This window comes from Daldinia childiae (assembly GCF_008694065.1).
Source record: "Daldinia childiae strain JS-1345 chromosome Unknown Scaffold9, whole genome shotgun sequence".
Classification (NCBI taxonomy): Eukaryota; Fungi; Ascomycota; class Sordariomycetes; order Xylariales; family Hypoxylaceae; genus Daldinia; species Daldinia childiae.
The window spans coordinates 1,661,778-1,682,306 of NW_022984650.1; the positions used below are offsets into that span (position 1 = coordinate 1,661,778).

General features: G+C 46.0%; 5 protein-coding genes across 5 annotated transcripts; 2 read left to right on the forward strand and 3 right to left on the reverse strand.

Moving 5' to 3' along the window:
- Positions 1-110: 110 nt before the first annotated feature.
- On the reverse strand, positions 111-3,324 carry GL218_07645 (uncharacterized protein; the record flags this gene model as incomplete). The annotated part of the gene is made up of 4 exons (XM_033584409.1): positions 111-514; positions 580-1,508; positions 1,564-2,724; positions 3,215-3,324. 4 exons carry the CDS (start codon positions 3,322-3,324, stop codon positions 111-113), a joined length of 2,604 nt encoding a protein of 867 aa, XP_033432544.1.
- Positions 3,325-8,858: 5,534 nt separating this feature from the next.
- Positions 8,859-11,621, forward strand: GL218_07646 (Glucan 1,3-beta-glucosidase; the record flags this gene model as incomplete). Its single annotated transcript, XM_033584410.1, has 9 exons — positions 8,859-8,937; positions 8,991-9,139; positions 9,212-9,590; positions 9,640-9,750; positions 9,812-10,308; positions 10,362-10,923; positions 10,975-11,098; positions 11,154-11,347; positions 11,422-11,621. 9 exons carry the CDS (start codon positions 8,859-8,861, stop codon positions 11,619-11,621), a joined length of 2,295 nt encoding a protein of 764 aa, XP_033432543.1.
- A 298-nt stretch (positions 11,622-11,919) lies between these two features.
- Positions 11,920-12,903, reverse strand: GL218_07647 (phytanoyl-CoA dioxygenase family protein; the record flags this gene model as incomplete). The annotated part of the gene is made up of 2 exons (XM_033584411.1): positions 11,920-12,045; positions 12,148-12,903. The coding sequence occupies 2 exons, from the start codon at positions 12,901-12,903 to the stop codon at positions 11,920-11,922; spliced, it is 882 nt and encodes a 293-aa protein (XP_033432542.1).
- Positions 12,904-16,060: 3,157 nt separating this feature from the next.
- GL218_07648 (Protein N-methyltransferase nnt1) lies at positions 16,061-16,840 on the reverse strand (the record flags this gene model as incomplete). Its single annotated transcript, XM_033584412.1, has 1 exon — positions 16,061-16,840. The coding sequence occupies one exon, from the start codon at positions 16,838-16,840 to the stop codon at positions 16,061-16,063; it is 780 nt and encodes a 259-aa protein (XP_033432537.1).
- Positions 16,841-17,928: 1,088 nt separating this feature from the next.
- On the forward strand, positions 17,929-18,457 carry GL218_07649 (Cytochrome b-c1 complex subunit 8; the record flags this gene model as incomplete). Its single annotated transcript, XM_033584413.1, has 4 exons — positions 17,929-17,984; positions 18,081-18,126; positions 18,183-18,352; positions 18,409-18,457. The coding sequence occupies 4 exons, from the start codon at positions 17,929-17,931 to the stop codon at positions 18,455-18,457; spliced, it is 321 nt and encodes a 106-aa protein (XP_033432536.1).
- Between the last annotated feature and the right edge of the window lie 2,072 nt (positions 18,458-20,529).

Genomic DNA, 20,529 nt, shown 5'->3' on the forward strand with positions numbered 1-20,529 from the left:
ACCATTTAGTCCCGAATGTATACTCGGCTAGAATGACCTGCATTGGTCATTGAACACCACCAATTATCGATAGGCGGCTTCGTGAGTAGGTAACTCCCGTTGTAGTCTGGTCAGCCAAGCCCCGAATTAGGTCCCATCCGACCTAGTGGTGTTCTATCCCGCGGCTTCTCTATCAAGTCTGCATATCCTTCCAACCCAGCACCAATCACTTTTACGATATCAAAGATATGCGATCCTTTAAACGTCTCAGCCCAAAGCCGAATTACGGCTACTGCAAGCTGACGCAGCTTTGTACCGTCGTTCGCAGCCATATCCATGTTTGATGGACCATGCCCCGGGCCGCCTCCTGAGAGCGAAGGGTCAATCGGTACCGCAAACTCTGTTTCATCAAGCATGTGGCGGAGCATTTCGAGAAGGTTTCGTTCGTCGGGCTCGGGAGGCGCACCTGTCGGGCCGGTCGAAGCAAGAGTCATTAGCCATTTCGAAAGGAGAATAGCGCATTCCAAATTGCATACTACGCCGACGTTAGCTACCTTATTCTTTTACCATACTATTAGAATTTTTTTTGTGAATACTTACGCGAGTGCTGCATACTCCATTCCGATGACTTCCTCCTTGCTACGTAGTTGACACCTACCTTAACAAGCATAGACAATGCATGTATGGCTTGAAAGACGGCTCGGTTGAGGCGCACACTGCGAACGAGATACGGTGCGTCATGGAAAGACTGTGCAATCTGACTCGCTTCTCTTGTTTCGAGGGTTCTGCTAGGACTCAAATCTGTATACAACCGGATAGAAGCCAACCGCCAAAGTGCGGTTGAATTATAAGTAACGGAGCCACCGGGGAATGAATCTGGGCCGCTCTGGTGGTTACCCTCTGTTATGCGCGCCTGGTGCTGTTCGAAACTCATCTGCCAGATCCGTAGGGCCTGAAAGCAATCTTCAACATCATCATGACGAAGTCCCCCAAAAATTGACACGGAATTGAAGGATGTTTGCTTCAGGAGAAAGATATGTTGTAATATAGCATGAATGAGGATGTAATTACCGAGAGAGGACATGTAAGCTGGAGGTCCTTGTGGTGGTCTGCTGAATAATCTCGCAAATGCATCCTGGAGCGATATATCCATACTAGGGAATGATTGACGAGCTTCTTGCCACTGCCAAGCTGTTTCTGCTCTCCAGAGTTTTGACGAGTGCGGGAGAATGAGGTTAAGTTCCGACGTCAATAGTAGAGGTGGCATATTATACGCAATACTACACAGATTAAAGAAACTGTACGCAATGAGCTTTGTGCGATTAGATCCTTCTATCCGTACCCATGCCTCCCAATCGGCCGTCTGCGTGGACTCTGAAAGAAATCCTTCCTCACGCACTAAGAGAGCTAGAAGGCTTTGTAATGATAAGGCTTCTCGAAGAATAGCTTTGGCGCCCCAGAGCCCAACAGCAAACATTAGAAGAAGAGCCTGGATGGTTTCCATACGAGATTGAGGTGTATTGGGAGAGCTTTAAAGAAAATTAGTCACACATTGAAAAGGTGTATGTAGTTGGATTTTCTTACTACGGCTCTCGGTGCGTATCTTGCGTCATCGAACGTTCCTGTTGAACAGAACTAAAGGAGTGGCGGAATCCATGGCTTGGAGATGGTCGCGTAGAATGAGGACTGTACGCTGCTGGCGTTGGTAACAAACCGTGCACTTCGTGACTGTGGCGACGTCGAATTTGTTCAAGCGCTACTGCTTTAGCTGCATACCATAAAGCATTTGATCGATGACTCTCGAATCTATATTGTGCGCCTACTGCTAATATCGCCAGTAGGAGTTCCGGGGCAAGATCGGCGGCTGTTATCGTTGGCAGGTGCAGGATCGGCAAGTGTTCATGAAAACCGCTTACATACCCTTCTAGAAACCTAGTGAGAGTATGCCGAGAAGGAAACACGAAATCATTCGGTAGAACGGATGAGAATTCGTCGAGTCGATTTTTTATCACGGTATGGTCCATTGCAGAAACCCTCATGGGCTGCGATCTCGTTGATTCGTCATGTGTTCTAGGGCCACCGTCCGTTGTATCTCTCTGGTCAGGGGCTAATGATGGGAAACGAGAGGGGAATTGAGATGACGGCTTGGAAAGCCCAACCCGTTGAATGTCGGAAAGATGTCGTGGCCACATACCCATACTCTGATCCGCATCGAAGGCTTGTGGGAGGAAGTGAGACGATGTCGCAAATTCGTCTAAGAAGAGATTATAGTCGTCAAAAGCAGACGGCCCAGCTGGATTAGGTAGTCCGTGTGACATAGCTACAGGTTCGGGCTCACGTACACGGTCGGTATATGGTATTCCTTCGTCATATGACTTAATGCGTGTCAAGCCGGCCACTGGTTGTCCAATATCCGTCATCATCGGTTGCATCGAGTTAACCTCGTTCGCAGAAGCAATCTGCGTGGCAGCATCAGACAAAAGGTCAAGATTGCATGCTGTAGCCCTGGCGGAGTGGCGGGGATCAGGGGCAAGCGGAGGTACTGTCACAGAAGAGGACATAGAATCTGAATGATAGTGCGCCGGGTGAGCCCGAGGCATTCCCATCATTTCGGAGTCGACATGGCTCTCAGATGATAGAGGCGGTTGGGCAGCGCCGGCCGTCGACGGCTTCCGGGGCCGGTTACCGTCCTTATTAGACCCTTCATTGAGATGAACGAGTTTCTCGTGGCGAACGAGGAGATCCCTGATGTCCATATAAGCATATTCACAAGAGGATGAGAGAGAAGGTGGAAGTTGGGGGGCCACCAGTAAGGAATTATAGAGGGGAATAGGAGGTTTCAGGGCTGTAAGACATGCGTGGTGTGTATGTGTGTATCCTATTTGCAAGAGACCTGAAGGACCTAAGAAACCTGAGGAGGGGGGATGGGGGTAGTTTAGCGCCTACGAAGACGGTAAGTGGTTGGACAGCGGTGGGCAAGGCAAAGTCCACCACCACAAATAAGAAATTGGTAGCTTAGTTAAGGACAGAATAAATAAAGGAACAAATTAACTAACCGACGTCCAAACGTCTTCCCGCAGCGAGCCCACCCGCACGAGAATGGCTTCTCTTTAGTATGAGTTCTCTCATGACGTTGAACATGCTCTACACGCCTAATTAGGGGATTGCCGTGTAAGTAAATTGCCAGCGGATATAGATATAGTGCAAGATGATAAATATGTCTAGGGACCCTTACCTAAAGCGTTTGTCGCAGAACTTGCACGGTAGGGTTTTGGGCTTCTGCTGCCGACCTTCCACGCTGTCCTCGGCTGTACCAGTAATGCCAGAGCCTTCTATGGATGGCATGGTTTGCATTTGGGGTCAGGATAAGTTAACAATAATTAGTATAAGGTAAGTCCCTGTACAAAATATGGGTGTAATGCAGATGAAGTCACGCAACACCCGGAAGTGGGGGGTAAGTCGGAAGGGTATAAGGTCCAGGGCGAGGAAGTTATGCCGGAAAGAGGAATGAATGTCTTGCGGGGTGGACGGTGGATGGATGAATTCATAGGCGTGATAGATGTATGTAGTATCAATCGATTCTAAGTATACTCGGAACGTAACGCGAGATTCCACCACATTTGTCCTCACTGCCTTCCCCCAAGTGATCGGCCGCTCCCCAAGCTGGCGGCCAACGTGGTGATCAACAGAGCTCGGAGATCCTGAAGGGCTTTGGACAACCGTACAAAATTAGTAGGGCTGAGGTAACCCGTCAACGCCTGAAAATAAACAAGGCTGCGATTCGATACGTTTTTTCACAGACCAGAACTAACGAGTCTGGGCTAATTAACCGACGGGGAGGAAAACTGCTACTGGTAGGCTTTATTGGTCGATGATGGTGGCGCGGAGAAGGTGAGAGGATTAAGTATGTGATGATGTATTTTGAAATTCTACGGCCGAGATTGAATTGGGGATTCTAATGCCCAAGCGGCAGGAAGACACATTTGTAATAAGACTAATGGGCTTAGAGAAGAAACGAATGAGATGGGCGAACAATATAGTAAGCTTGGATGAGATGGATGAGATGGATAAGGTAACAATATTGACGATGGTTGAATTCGGGGTTGTGCTAAATTGTTATGTGCAAGATGAGGAGTGAGGAGGAGGATTGTGAGGAGGAGAATTGTAAGGAGGGGACGGAGAGGAGGATGCGGAGATGGGGGAAATCATTAGGTTGTAACTTAGTTTTTTAGTGAAGGAAACACCTGTAGTAACGGGGTAGCCGCCGGCCACCATGCGAGTGAAACCCGAACCTGCCATAAGAAATAATAGAGAAAAGTGGCGCCGGCTTAAAAATGATAGACTTTACTTACACCGGCTCCAACTTATACATATGTGACATATGTGACTTATGTGATTTGCTTCCTTTATTTTCTTACATTATTTACCTGGTATAATATCTATGTGAAGTCCATATTCTACCCATCCATCTATTCAACGCTGTATTCAAGGATTGGTAAGCTGATGAAGAAGAAATCTGTTACTGCGAGGAGAATTCGTCTTACCGACATATACTTACTCCTCATTCATTATTGATGCAAGACACCTCATGTAGGTACGCATATTACACCTATAAAAAGCGAGATGCAGCTTTTGGTAAGGTACATGTAAGAAGAGTAATGAGCATACACGAGGATTGTGATTTGGTAGATAGAAGCAGCGTCAGATTTTTTTGAGGTGCATTCCCCGCCCCCAGACATAAACAAGCCTTGCTAACAACTCGCGGAGACTGGAGACTGGGGACGGGGTGCCCTGTCAGTTAACCCCATATTCGTCCACAGCACCCCTCGGTACAGTCTCCGCATTGGAGAAACTAGCTTTATGTACATGCCAGCATGCGTGGGAAAGTGTGGGGGGCGGGGGTAGCCAATCAACTGGAGATGACATAGATGAGAGGTAACTTACCTGCTGCGTGTAGGTTACAATATTGCTACATTTTAGGATATTGTTCATCAACTCGTATTATATCTAACCCCGAAGCTAGGCGGGTCAATCGTTACTACTGGGGCTTCGAATTATAGTTAGCTCCAAGCTTAGTTGGTACATATTGGAGGATGCAATTGAAATCTTACGTTAACAATAAATAAGATCGTGGGAAACAACACTAAAGCTATTAGCAGAGTCGTGATTGGTGGGATTAGAGTAAAGTGTTCAAGATGAGAGGAGGGGTTGGAAACGAAATGGAAAAGAGAAGGACAGGGGAAGGAGGTTGTTCCTATCAGGCTCCGTATTATTACAACGGGTGTTCGTTATTCGTAGCCCTGTTAGATGGGTCATATCTTAGTAGTAAATAAATATAAGATGTATGTAGGTAACACGGCTGCACGAGTAACGCCTTTTTAAGCCCAAGGCGCGCCACTTAGAACTTAAATCAAGACAAATGGCCTCTCGAATTCGGATAGCGTTGATCTTCTCCTCAACCGGGACTCCTTATGGTAGTGATCGGCGAGGCCTGACCTTGCTATAGATTGCTTTGCCGGCCGGCTAGGCAAAGAGGGGAATATTGACGATGATGGGAAGTATGTATGGAGACAGCGGGCACTACAGTAGATGGGTGCTATGTGGATCTAATGAAGGGATTCGGGACAGATCTGGTTTGGTGCTCTGATACGGTAGATACCTCACGTAAGAAACACAAATCGGTAAACTCTGAAGCGTCGAAGTCCTATTTCTGACCAACGAATTATACATGACGTATACCTATTAATTCTACACGTTATGTTCCTAAAACATCGTCCTTATGATCTATAAATGAGAGACAGCAGACTTTTATAAAAATTCCGAATTGCTTTCGCTCGTAACTCGGTATGATCATAATTCAAAGAACTGCAAATTACCCGAATATGTGGAGTTACCTAAGTTGAAAGTTGGGGAACTGGAGAGTGACGGTGGGCAGTGGGAATACGGAAGATCAAATGCGGAGTACTAATAAAGGTACCTCAGGTACCTAAACATTGGTTCGTGTAACGAGATATGACCTCGCTAAAAGTAGACCTACTAACACGACGATTTGACTTACCTCATCTGACTATAAGAATTTACAAGTATTTACTTACTTAATGTCATATTATGTCTAACAATTTATTAAAGCGACTGGATATGATGCCCCGACTGACATGTTCTCGCGACTTGCTTAAGTAGTTCAAAAATATAACTGCCCTTCTGGTAGTGGACTGATTAGTTCCGGAGACCCCATATAATACCATTCTCAGATACCGCGACACCCACCGGTTAGCGAACCCCGGATTTCATCAAAACCTGCAGACCAAGAACCGCAGCGCCAAGGTCCCACCGCAGCAGTAATCATCGGCGGGATCAGAGATGGTGGGCCTCAAAGCAATGTCCTTGGACGGATAATCACAAATTGAGATCCAGGATTAAAGTTACAGGTGTTGGGGAAACCAAGCTATGACCCGGCAAAGCTCCATAACTGAAGCCATCGCCGCCATCAATGGCTGAGATATTCCTACCACTACTTACCTCTTGGCAAACACGGACGAGGCGCACCAAAAGCCCTCATGACAAGATCCCATGATAACATCCCAACGACTCTATAGGCAGGCTAAAAGGAAATAGAGGTTGCGAAGCTCGATGCAATAGCTTAGGGTCTCGATATTGAAAAATTATCTCCTCCTTGGTCACTTGGTTAGGTAGGTAGATACATCGAAGCGGAGCAGGAAAGTGAGCGCAAGGAGACGTCGGCAGATGATCTTCGGGGGGCGGATAATTCAAGCCTTATCGCCAAGACTCTTGACGGAAATCAAGACGAAGCTTAATTCTAGCTCTCAGAAGAGGGGAAAGCTTCATTTGTAATAATTCGAGTATGAGAGAGAAGGAAATGGGAGTGTGGGTGTTCGACTCTCATGGGTTAGGGTAGAAGAGGACCGAAGGGCAGCGACTATTTAATGAAAAAAATATTTTTGACCTAAGTTTGCGCATTGGTAATGTCATGTTTGCCTAAAGTTTGCGCTGCAATATTTTCCTTCAAATACAATTTAGAGAATGGTTTAAATAATACGTAGGTAATGTAAGTGTAAGTTTAAATAAAGTAAACTTTCAGCCATAGATCTAGGTTAGGTTAATGGGCTAATGAACTTATTAGGCTCACGTAAGTGGCGGCCGCGTGGCATTTTTTATAATTGAGCTAGTTGACATAAGAAACTCTTTGGAGATATCGGAAACAGAACGCTCCATATATCTAGGTACATTACATACATGATAATTTACCACTAGACGAATCAGAATGGATGACGGTATGTTAATAAGGAAAGGATGAACAAGCTTAGATCGGAAGAAAAAAAAGATACACAGTGCATTTAGCACAGTATCCTTAATGATCGATTACTGTACCCTATCAAGTAGCTTGTCCTGCCTTCCTAAGTCATGTTTTGAAACATTCCAAGGATATTTTAAGCATAGAACCTTGGAAAACCCCCGGCCTCCCCCAGGTTTGGCCGATTCATCGATTCATCACCTTCCATTATTTAGCATTATTTAGATTGATCGAAACCCAATCGGGCCGTCCCCTGGATTTCAAGCTAGAATCCAACAAGCTCCAACCAACTCCAGCCAGCTCCAACTATCCATTTCTTTTCTATTTTCTCTCTTTGTAGCATTGGATACTATTGCTAGATCTCCGTTGCTACCGAAATTAGATTCGAAAAGTTTTAGCGCCAGGGGCACCGCTCTGTCATAAACAAATGCAACGCAACGAAGTAATAACCTAAGCTTTGTTATTGCACGGACAATAAATCTTTTTAGATGTTGAGTCTAGATGAGTTAGACTTCTTGTGTATTGGACTCAAAATTTGAGTGTTGGGACTAATCTCCAAATGTTACGACAGGACATTAAAGAAAAAAAAATAAAAAAACTATCATCCGATAGTGGCTATTCCTAAAATTCCAGGGCTGTGGATTCGTAGTGCGAAGCAGTGTCAGATGGCCCCCAGATAGCCCCCAGTTTAAGTCGATGACTTACATGTGGCCTCGAATGTCTCGCGGCTCCAACGTCACATGCTTGAAACAACCACCTTTACTTGGAACACTCCAACTAATTTAGGATGGCCAGCGGCATCCAATCTCCTCTCGGCTCCTCCATCCTACCTATCACATCTTGCATGGTACCTGAATGGACGATTCCCTTTACAGTAGGAGGCTTCCAAGCCGCGGTAATGCCTGACCCTAAACCTGACCCTGAACATGTTCTAGCTCTCCTAGTCCTGGGAGCTGCCGCAATGAAAGGATGACCTTCGATGCATACGGCTCCACTACCCACTACCTTATACTTTGACAGACGTCCATATGCTAGTCGAAGCCTACCTCCGTACCTAGTTTTAGATTTTTAGATGTTGGTGACCTTCGTCTCCACAATGCTACTTCGCTGGATCGTTTCCTCCAGGAATGTTGTGTCTTGGTAGAGTTTAACAAGTAGGTGCTCAATATACTCTATTCGAGTAGTCGAGTGGTCAAACCCCTTTCGCTAGTCTGCAACCTTGCGCGTGGCTGCTGCGCTCGGTCGAATCAACCTAAGTTCGCTCGTCCAACATGGGGTTTGCAAAAGGTCAGGGGTCTTTGCTTTAGCTTTCGATTATCTCATGTCTTTGATTTCTCTCCATCCTACATAAGATCTTCAGTCACTTGGTAGTTCACGTTACCTTGAGGCTCCAACCCTGCTATTTATCATCGGTGCATGACCCAGCCAGCTGTAATAATTCAACAACTTGTGACGACACACAACCTTTCCTTTCTTTTACTTCCTCTTATAAGTTCTCTTCCTACCCGTCCCATCTTGGGACTTTTATGCATCTTGCTGTTCGTGTCTTCATCACTCAGCTTGCAATATGCGGTTCCAAACACTCCTTTCGGCCGCCATCGGCCTCGCCGCTACCGTAAATGCTTACTGGCTTGAGGATATAACTCGTAAGAGTGCTCTTGATGTCTTCTAGATGAAGACCTAGCTAATACTCGAACAGATCAGGGAGTTGCACCTTTTGGGGGTGATGGCTATACGGTGTTCCGCAATGTAAAAGACTTCGGTGCCAAAGGTGATGGAACGACAGATGACACTGCTGCCATCACGGCGGCTATGAACACACCCGACAACAGGTGCTTGCAAGGATGTGTAAGTAATATTCGACAGGATGGAATACTTCTACCGAATATGTCAAGAGTACTGACATTTTGACACCCTTAGGCTTCTACTACCACGACTCCGGCAGTCGTTTACTTCCCATCAGGAACCTATATAATCTCCAAGTCCATCGTCCCCCCGTACTTTACTCAGATGGTTGGTGACCCGACCGATCGACCCGTGATCAAAGGTAGTGCCGACTTCCAAGGCTTTGGTCTGATCGATGGCAACCCTTACTATGGCGAGAACTTGAACTGGATTTCGACGAACGTATTTTACCGTCAAATCCGCAATTTCGTTTTCGATACCACCGGTATTGCGCCAGCAACTGCAGCAACTGGTATCCATTGGCCAACTTCGCAAGCAACGAGTCTTATTAATGTCGAGTTCAACATGCCTACAGACCCCAGTGTCGTTCACGTCGGACTTTTCATCGAGAGCGGTAGGTTTTGTATGCTCCATTTACCCTAGCCTTGGACTGACACTTGTAGGCTCCGGTGGTTTCATGAGTGACTTGACGTTCAATGGAGGTGCAACAGGAGCATCCATGGGTAACCAGCAATATACCATGAGGAATCTAGTATTTAACAACTGCCAAACAGGTACGCCATTTCACTACACATAGGAGATGTAGAAGATTCATATATTAACTATTGACTATAGCCATCATTCAACTATGGAACTGGGGCTGGACCTACATTGGACTACAGATCAACAACTGCCAAAAGGGAATTGATATCACAGCTGGTGGCTCTGATGCGCTTGCGACTGGCTCTATTACAGTCATCGACAGTACTTTCAAGGACACCCCGGTCGGTATCACGACGGCATTCCAATCTGGCGCTAAGCCGGACACTGCCGCAAGTATCATCATTGAGAATCTCAACCTCCAGAACGTCCCTGTCGCGGTTCAGGGCCCGAGCGGAACTATTCTTGAAGGAGGTTCAACTACGATTGATGCATGGGGCCAGGGACACCAGTACACGCCTGACGGACCCAACGCATTCCAAGCAACCATCACCCCTAACAAGAGGCCTGCTTCCCTCGTGGTTGACAATGCTTACTACTCCCGATCAAAGCCTCAGTATGAGAAACTTGCCGCATCCGATATCGTGAGCGCCCGAAGCTCCGGAGCTAAGGGTGATTCTACGACCGATGATGTAAGTTTCCCCTTGGTCTCGATAATATTGGTGATTTATTAACAATGTAAAAGACCGCAGCCCTACAGTCCGCCATTAACAGCGCAGCTTCCGCTGGGAAGGTTCTCTTCCTCGACCATGGTATTTACAAGGTTACTTCGACCCTGAGCATCCCGGCTGGCTCAAAGATTGTCGGAGAAGGCTACCCTATCATCGTAGCTAGCGGCGCAACCTTCGGTGACATGAGCAACCCGAAGCCTCTGCTACAAGTCGGTGCCAACTCAGGCGATGCCGGACAAGTCGAGTTCTCGGACTTTGTCGTAGGAAACCAAGGACCTACTCCCGGAGCTATTCTTATTGAGTGGAACCTGGCCTCAGCGGATACTCCGAGTGGCATGTGGGATGTCCACGCAAGAGTCGGTGGATTTACTGGTTCGGACTTCCAAGTCGCACAGTGCCTTAAGCAGCCTGGCTCCAGCAACATCGACGAGAAATGTATCGGCGCGTACATGATGATGCACGTTACATCAAAGGCCTCAAACCTATATATGGAGAACACATGGCTGTGGGCAGCTGACCACGATATTGAAGACGCCACTAACACACAAATTACTATCTACTCCGGCAGGGGTCTTCGTAAGAATCATCTACTCTTTCTAGCTCTCATAGATTACTAACGGGTCATAGTCATCGAATCGACCGTCGGAAACATCTGGCTCGTCGGTACCGCTGTTGAGCACAACAACCTTTACAACTACCAATTTGTAGGAACAAAGAACATCTTCGCTAGTATGCTTCAGACCGAGACCCCGTAAGTTAAATCCTAGCCTTTTATATATAATTACCAATACTCATACCTTTTTAAGATACTATCAGCCCACACCGGATGCTACCAAGCCTTTCCCCGTAGTCGAAGCTCTTAGCGACCCCGACTTTGCGGCAACATGCAATGGTGTTGAAGGAAACTGCGCAAATGCATGGGGTCTGCGAATCGTTGACTCTTCGGATATCTTCATCTACGGTGCCGGCCACTACTCGTTCTTCAACAACTATAGCACTGGTAAGTCCAGATCCAACTTTGCTATTCTACTTAACGGCGAGAAGAATCCGGATATTAACTTCTTACTTTTCTAGATTGCTCCACCGTAGAGGCAGGCGAAAACTGCCAGTCGCGAATCGTCTCGCTCGAAGGCTCGACCAGCAACGTTAACATCTACGCCCTCAACACAATCGGCTCTCTTAGCATGATCGACCGTGACGGAAAGAGCTTAGCCAAGTGGGAAGACAATGTGAACGTGTTCCCGGCGAATATCATGCTGTTCCGGACCGGCTAGGAGCCGAGTCGATGTGAACAACCATCTCGCGCTACAAGCGCTTCGCCAGGGAGCGAAATGGTTCTATTCCCACACGGACACCCAGGTTATGCCAGATGCAAGTTGGTATCTGCAGGATATATCATAGGTTGCGTGGGCTGGTTTGCATATGTTTCGTTGTATATCCTTTTGAATTTTTGATGAAATTAAAGTATCTTCATGTATATAGTAGGTGAATTTATGAAAGTTGGATTTTAAATTTAGCATTTTGGGAGGGCTTGCTGGGAATAAACGTTTTGAGCCATCATCATCATCATCATCATCCATCTAGGGAATATCCAACATCGCCGCTTTCGCTTCCTAACTTGACTAGTCGTGCTCGCATTCCCTCTGCCCTCTCCTTTTGCTTTTCGTCTAGATTGCTAAAGTCACATTTATCTACCCACTGTAGCATCTATGGTTAGTACCTTACTCTTTACTGATTTGAAATTTCATAAAGGCAAAAGGGGTAGTCGTAAAAAAGAAAAAAAAAAAAAAAGTCACTCACGCTACCGACAGCATGCTGCAACACATTTCTAGCCCTCAATTTCCCACCAGCAACATGTCCAACAGACCCATGCAGACTCAAGCGCTCGCGACTGCCATCATAGCGGCCTCGATGCAGTATATTATTATTATAAAACACGACATCTCCCGCATCAAGCCTCACGACCAACTGCCCCCGCATATCCGGTTCAAAAGGGCCCACAGCACGCTCCAGCTCGGTCCTAGGCCGTGCATGCGATCCAGGCACCACGACCAAACTCTCATCGCCATCGCACAGCGCCAAATTCCACTGGGCATGCCAAGCGGGCTCGCTCAAGCGCACGGTCTCCTCCCGGGCACTAGCCTCGGCGGGGATGTCGTCGCGGTGCCAGCGCAGCTCGTAATCCGTGCCGTCGGAGGGCCGCACGAGCAGATTGTACAGCTCCATGACGAGCTCGTCGTCTGAGCACGGGCCCAGCAGTTCCTTGGCCACGTCTAGCACCTCGTCGCCAAAGTAGCTCGCGGTGAAGGTTGGTGCGTCGGGTAGTGCTGGGTTCAGCAGGTGCTGGACCCCCCAGATCCCAACCCCGGGACTCCATGTCCACGGAGGGAACTGCTTCCCGACTGTGCGCACGTGTGGCCAGGACCCCTTGAGCGCGAGATCCCTCGTGCGTTCTGCGGCGGCGCGCTGCTGCGAGACTTGTTCTGCGCTGAGGATCGATCTCAGGACCACAAAGCCGTCCTTGTCCAGCTGAGAGCGTAGCGTCGAGGTGGGCATCGTGAGCGGCTGCCAATGTATGGAAGTGCACGGACCGAGGCCCTCGTGCTCTTAGATGCCTAGGTAGGTACCTGGTAGGTAATTTACTTGGCTCTGCGCTGGCGCGCTGGCAGCTCCAAGTGTGACCTTCTAGATATACTTGCGTAACGTCGCCTTGAGTAACAGTCCCTTAGGCTGAGCCTTGAATGGATAACCTGTATGTTCTTGTGGCAGCGGCTTTGGAGACTTGGCTGTAGCTGCTTTAGGTAGGTTTAATGGTCCGGCCCGCGATAGAACCGAGTATATACCCCTTTATAATTAGCTCCTAGAATAAGGCTACGTGATCGACGAGTTGGAGTAAAAACGCTGATCTTTTCCCCGGAAGAATGGATGGTCTGGTGATAAGTAAGCCGGTAAGGCAGGGTTGGGATAACGGTGGTGGAGATGATCTCATTGTATTGCGGGGTTGAATCGTCAAAGAAGCCTTCGCCTCCACTATGATACAACGTTGCGCTCCGTCGGTATGATTTCGAGTTTCCCTAGCTTGGGGTAGCTACGTGGAGAATAGAACGAACGTAAACGGCGACGGTGTATCTTGACTACAGTCTATCATTCTAGAGTGAAGACATCAAGTCATACAATATTAGAATAGATATCTAACCTTGGTAGTTATCTAGTAGGTATCTTAACTTAGGAATGTCGAATTGGCTATGTTAGATTGGAAGTCGAACCGAGTATATTTACCGCATCAACACAAAAACTTTTCGTTAAACCAAGAATAAAGTGAGCCTCCTGCGCCGTCGCTCGTGAAATGAAAAAAGGAGTTAGGCCTCCATCCGTCAACATATTCCATATACCGCCAGGTATAAACACACCAAGACATATCCCTACATACCCAGTCCCGAGTCCTTCATGTTTTGCGCCCGTGTTTCGCCCTTGACATAGTCACTCAAACGCATTTCGTTCGACTCATCGCCATGCCCATCCATAAACTGTCCCCTTGTCTGACTCGGTGAATAGGCAGGTAGCGACGGGATTCCTAGTTGGACTCTATACCGATACCCATCTGTTACCATAGCCTCGGCTGCGAGATCCGAACCACCCGCGGACGTGTCCGGCACGTCTTGAGATGCCATATGGAATGTTCCATGCTGGCGTATAACCGGTGAAATGGGAGAAACCTGAGATATCCGGGAAGCGAAGGAAACAGGCGAGACAGGAAGTGGATGTGTCCTCCTTCGCTCGTTAAACACGCGATCCTCATGTAGTTCACCTGAAGACCCGAAGTTGTGAGTTTGTATTGTCGGGTTAGCTCTAACGGCCGGCGTGTAGACCCCTTCACTAGATGGCGCCGCATTATCTAGGCCTCTCTCGGGACCAGGGCTCTGAATATTGGATCTCATGTGATCAAGTTGATATATATCATCTACAGACGTAAATAGGTGATCTTTTTGGTTATGATTCCACCGCTGCTCGAAGATCCGTAAGACTCCCAATGTTGTCGTCAGCATGTAAGTAAATCTGTCTTTATTAGTAGATGGATGAATACATGAGGGGGTCGTGAGTCTCGTACATTAGTGCGGCAGTAATAAAATAGAAGCTTTGTTCTAGAGAACAGTATCTATCAAGTAGTCCTTTTATATTATCCCCGTTGCCAAATCTTATTGTATCATATCCTGGGGGTGGGTTGTTGGGGGCGTCGTCCTTTTCCTTATCGTCTCGAGTTAACCCATAGCAATCCGTTGGAAGTCCTGTGCGAGAGAGCACTGTTATAATAGCGATCATGAGTCCATTGAATATCACGTCGCCAGCGATAAATATGGTAGACAATATCGTGCTAGATCTTCTCTGTCGGCTACCAGAGTGCTGCATCAATAGTACAATACCGGAGTAGATAAGTGCGACACAAATCTAAGTAAGCACGGGTAAGTTCCTCGATGTGCGAAAGCAAATGGTTAAGGAGGCAAATACGAACCATCATCTCTAGACAAAACATGCTTGTCGCAAGACCGAGCCGGTTACGGTGGATGTATACAAGAAGAAACCCGTTCATTACAGCAGTTATGAGAGTACCCGACACCTGTAACAGCCTGGCAAAGAGAAGCCATTTTGATACAGTCCATCTCGGTGCCCACTTTGACGACAGCCATTCCATAGTAGTTTTATGATAAGGGCTATTGTCGACAGGTATTCAGTCGGCACGGATCCGACAATGTCAGTACTCCTCTGAAGGAACGGAATATTTGAATCCAAATTTCTAAATTATGTTTCAAGACGTGGGAAGATGTATCCAGATATGGAGGTCTGATATTTTGGTTCGATTATTGTCGGTAATCGGAATGAGGCTATGCCTTACTGTAACTGCAACTCGCACGGTACCTAGGAGGTATGCAGCCCAGCCAATATTTCCATACTTAGCTGATCGTCACTAGACGTTAGTTATTTCCGGAATAGCTTGCTATTAACTTTACTCTTCTAGACTATATCTCAATAACTCTTTTGAGGCTATTCGACGTAATACTTGGCGATATAGCAACTGCATGTAGTAATCATGCCGAAATCTCGTAGTTTTTTGACACCATTTTTAATCACATTGAAATGCGTAGCTAATAAAGGCGATACGAAAAACCTGGGGCCGACATGAAAGCTGACTGAAAACCAACACCAGAAGAGCTAAATGTGGTAGGCCTACAGCCGAAAACAATCAACACTTGCATGCACCGCCTTGTTGATCCACCCAACGCTACCCAAGAGAGGCGGAATAAGAACAAGGCACCCAGACATGAAGAATGAAAAGCGCCGAGATAAAAAGTGCTTGTTAGACATAATTGGCGTTAAGCCTCTTCGTAGTATCTTTTATCCAATTGAAGTAGGCAACATCACAGCCCTAATATAAGTTCTACACCCACCACAGAAGGGTCTGCAATGCTGCGCGCTCTTTGGCCTTGGGTCACATGTTTTTTGGAGAATATATCGTGAAGTTTACCTCATTGTCTCATAATTGCTTTCATGAGATTTGTATGGACGATGAGTGTCAGTCAGATGAGTAGGGGAAGCACACAACTGCGTGTCAGACGAGATGCAGCCCACACCTCTCACCATTTAAGTACGATCCGGAGAGATACCGGAAGGTCTTGATGGAAAAAAATAGCATCAGACCGACTGCGCCCGATGCACCCTATATGCACTTTTCGTCCGGCCAGCGTAGCGTGAAGCCTGTAACTGTCTTCCGAACATCCTCGTCGCCCGGATCATTTTCAAACATAGCCTTGTCCATTTTCTCCTCGAGGAATTTCTCAACTATGAACCCTCTCTCTCGCGCAAGGTCGAAGAATGCGAGATCCTTGTGCTGCAGCCAGGGCCGGTAGCTTGTGAAGCAGACGAAGGCAGTGCTGGTTTTCTTCCGGCTCATAGTTGCTTCGATCGACGAGATCATGTTTCCGTGTTCAGAGTGTCTGAATAGTAGGTCGGCTAAGATAAGTATATCAAATTTGTCCCTCTTGACTGACTCCAAATGCGATAGTAGATGAGTCGCATCAGCTCCCCAGATATAGCCATCTGCAACTATTGGGGAGTTATCGACATCGCCATTTACTGTAGGTATAAGTTCACAACCTAAGATATTTTTCTTCATGTTGACGACCAGATCCGGATCGGCGTAATCGGTGACCACGACCTTTTCGGCCCCCAGGATAGCGCTCACTATGCTAGGTAGCCCGGCTCCGGCCCCGAGCTCGAGCACAGTCTGGCCTCGGACTTCCGATACATGGGACTCGAAATATTTAGATATAATGCGGCTGCCATTCCACAGATGGTGGGCTTCCAGGGGGCTATGGCCTACAAGATGAAGTGTGATGGTCTCCCCTGATTGTAGTGTATAAACCTGAAAAGTTGGAGGCGGTGATGGGGGATAATAGTCGTCTGGTTCTTCAAAGAACCCCGCGGTATCTGGTTCCATGGGGTTTGGTTGGTCGAATGAAAATAATATGAAATTTTGGCGGGTTGAAATTAAAATTTCCTCTTTTTTTTTTCTCATTGAAGAGTTCAGCTCCATTCACGGTACGAAGTACAAGTCTAAGGTACTTATGTACATTGGTACATAGGTACTTGATCTTCAAGTTCGCGATCTCACACAGTTAAAATAACAGTAAATAAACATATTGGCACTATGTACACTTTGTAGGTACACCCATAATTAGAATAGTAATCCCGTATATAGCCGTTGTAGTCTATCCATCACAGTGGTAAAGATATATAAGCTTCGCCACATGCTGTGCAATTATTCTGATTTAGACAAGGCCTTTGAGTTGAACCCTCCTTATTATCGGCAGACTTAATGAACCCGGGCTGAAGTGAATATGCACGATAGTGTCGTACTGGGCAAGGCAGAAATAATATATTTAGGTTAAGCAAGGCGAGATTGATAAGTATGGAAAGTTACAAGGTTGAAGGTAATAGATTGGGCATAGTCGAAGAGATAGCTCAAGCCAAGCCTCACTTAGAGGGCAATGCGACTTTACTAAGAGGAGAAAGGTTCTGTAGCTGTGTAGATGAGTAATGCGATCTTGGCGGTTAGCATCTAAGATCAAAGGAAAGTGAGGTCTTTGTATGATAACTCGGCAGTCTTCCGGATCAAGTACCGCGAATTAAAATATACTACTAGCACTCTTAATGAATTACAACTAATTCAGTAACGAATGAAGACCCCAGGATTTCTATAAGCGTTTCGGGGTTGGTACCGGTCCCCACAATGTAAGCAGTCAGCATACTGCAGATGGCACGATCTTAACCTGGAACATTCCCATCATACCCGGACCGACACATATATCCGTAATCCCGACTCCTCATTGAAGGTAGATGAGTAAGAGCACCGTGCTCGCCAAATCTCTCAGTACTATATTTCCTAGATGATTCAACTTTGAATCAGAAAAGCATCACAATTTCCTGGTTTTAATTTCGCATCAACACTATTACTTAGATCTCCTAAGTCCAACCTCATAGTATACCTGAATATACATCACGTGAGACTATTCCTAATACGACGTGATGCGTCCATCACAGATACTTCGAAGTGACGAGCTCCCTATCGGCAAATATGGCCAGTAAGTTGGGCAATATATCAACCTACTTTTTACCATCGACTACTCTACAATTTCTCAACGGAACCTGCCTTACTAACCAAAGTTCAACTTATACAGCTATCTAAACAAGGATACATGGGGACATCTTGGTACAGTTCAGCCCGTAGAATTAACCCAACTTACTTAGAGCCAAGTTAACCTGACCTAGGCTGTGTACAGCCCCAGAAAGGCATAGTCACATACACTCTTAGTTCAAACCGCCAGAACGTCCTTGCTGGTGCTGCCCACGATGCTGTGTTTAATACCTGGCGCCGATTTAGTAAGCAGGTTCTATACTGGGCACCGCCGCTACTGGCTGCCTACTATGCTATGGACTGGGCTATCAAGAGGTATGTCTTGAACGAAGGGTGTCCGTTTCAAATGCATAAAGTAACATGAGCTATAGAAACGAGTATCTTAATAGCAAAGCTGGAAGGGCTGAGTCTACCGACTAAATAAGATACCACTCCCTCAGTTGCAACTATCTTTTGCTTGTAACCACGAGGTAAATATTGTATGATAACTATTTTTCAACTCTTCTATCTATCATATACCTACGTCCGTATATGCTCGGTAGTGTCACAAGGAACTCTAACAGGTACCTAAGTAGTTCTATGTCTATATAGTTATACTAATCCTGTTCTTTGTTCTAGATGAAACATCTAGAATCCTGACAGGTAGCCTCTCTTAAGGGGTACAAGAAGGTGGAATATATGGTTCTATATGGTATATTTGTGGTTATTGGTTGAGACACTGAAGGCTATTATCCTCAGGGAATCCTTCCGGGTATTATTTTGGAAAGGGTATTCCATTCCGTTAAAGAAATTCCTACAGCGTATAAATGAACGGTTTTTGAAACAGTGATAATGTTGTCTTCAGAGAGAAAAGATAGGAACTACAGATAGTGATAACTACCCCTATTCAGTCAAGTATTATTATTTTCTCATGTCTTTTTTCCCCGTATTTACTTTATGTTCAACCACCGCCGTTAATAGTGGGATTAGCAAACAAGCTGTATGCTAAAATATCATTTTATTCACTTTCATTGGCGACTTAATGGGGGCTGTAGGAAAGCTGTTTAAATATTCGTTTCATTATTTAACATGTGCATCACGTACACCCTGATCGGAGTTACGTATTATGTACGAACTCTTTTGAAATATAAAGGTGTGCTTATCAAGCACCTATCCAAGATACCTGAGGTAAGCGTACAGATCATCCCTCGGTTATCATTACATGTAACATATGAAGCCCTAATGGCTGCATGAGGCTGGTGACAGCCGAGCCCAGCCAAATTCTTTTTGAAATTGAAATTGTGGCGTGTTCCACTCAACAACACGATATTTCTAAAACGTATATCAAGGCTAAGAAATAGCCTAAATTTTGTTTTCCTTTGTCCAAATCCATCCGTTGCCATTGTATCAGCAGTGCATAGAAGGTAAAATAATACAAAGTTATATGTTCGATGAATGTATGGGTTTGGAAGCTCAGTAGCACTGGCGCAACTCGTTCTAATTGGTTAGATTAAGTGATCTCTCTTTAGATGCCTTCTAAGATGATTATTTACCGGTGTAAGCCTTTCTGGAATATATATAAAATAATTATCATTCCTAAGCTTCTCAATGAGTTAGTCTCGGCACTAACAGTTGGTACTTCTTAAAAAGCTACCTTAACTTTGTAATGGCCGTTGAATTTCTCTTGCAATACTTTAATGAGATGCTCTGGATTCACTAGGAAACCAGGAATTCTAACTTCCTCCGAGCATGACGAATAGGCTTGTATTTTGAATGCGCCTTCGTGTCGTTCGCGAGTATTCTCTGATTTCGAAATCATGGGGGACGAAGAGGCGAGAGAGGACATTTCTCATTGGGCCTGGTGGCGACGAAGGATGAGTAAAATCGAGTCCTTGTAGATCAGGTCAATGGAGTTCAGTGAAGATGAATATCGTTTTAAGTGTTGGGGGATCCTACAGTTCAATATATATAGTGAGGCCAGGGGCGTTGTACCGGTGAAAATTAGATGCCGGTTATCGGGTCACTCTGAATGGTCCAGTGTAACCCTGGTGGAGCCGTAGATATCTTGAAGATAGGTAACTCATACTCATGGCTTACATATGGACAAATAGTGGTAATTGACTGCGGTGTTTCCAGTAGCTAAACATTTGCATCTAGGCTTCGGAGTCAACCTTACCTAGGTACCTATGGTAAAGCTAAGGCTACTTGTCTATATAACTATTGGTTTCCAAAAGTGAATCGTGATAAAGTTTTGGGAAGCCTTATTTATCATTGATTCTTGGACAAACTACTACGTGTATTCCTTGGTAGCGCCCACCAGAGGCGAGAAATTGATATTATACGCCAGATTCAGGGTTTTATTGCATTATGTTGTGTAACATAGCTGCGCTGTCACGGTGTCAAGCCCCGACGAAGACCGGTCAAGTTAGTAAGCTCAACGTGGTCTAATAATAAATCATTCTACCATGTGCAATGTATATGTAGGTACCTTTATGATATTATGCCACTATTAT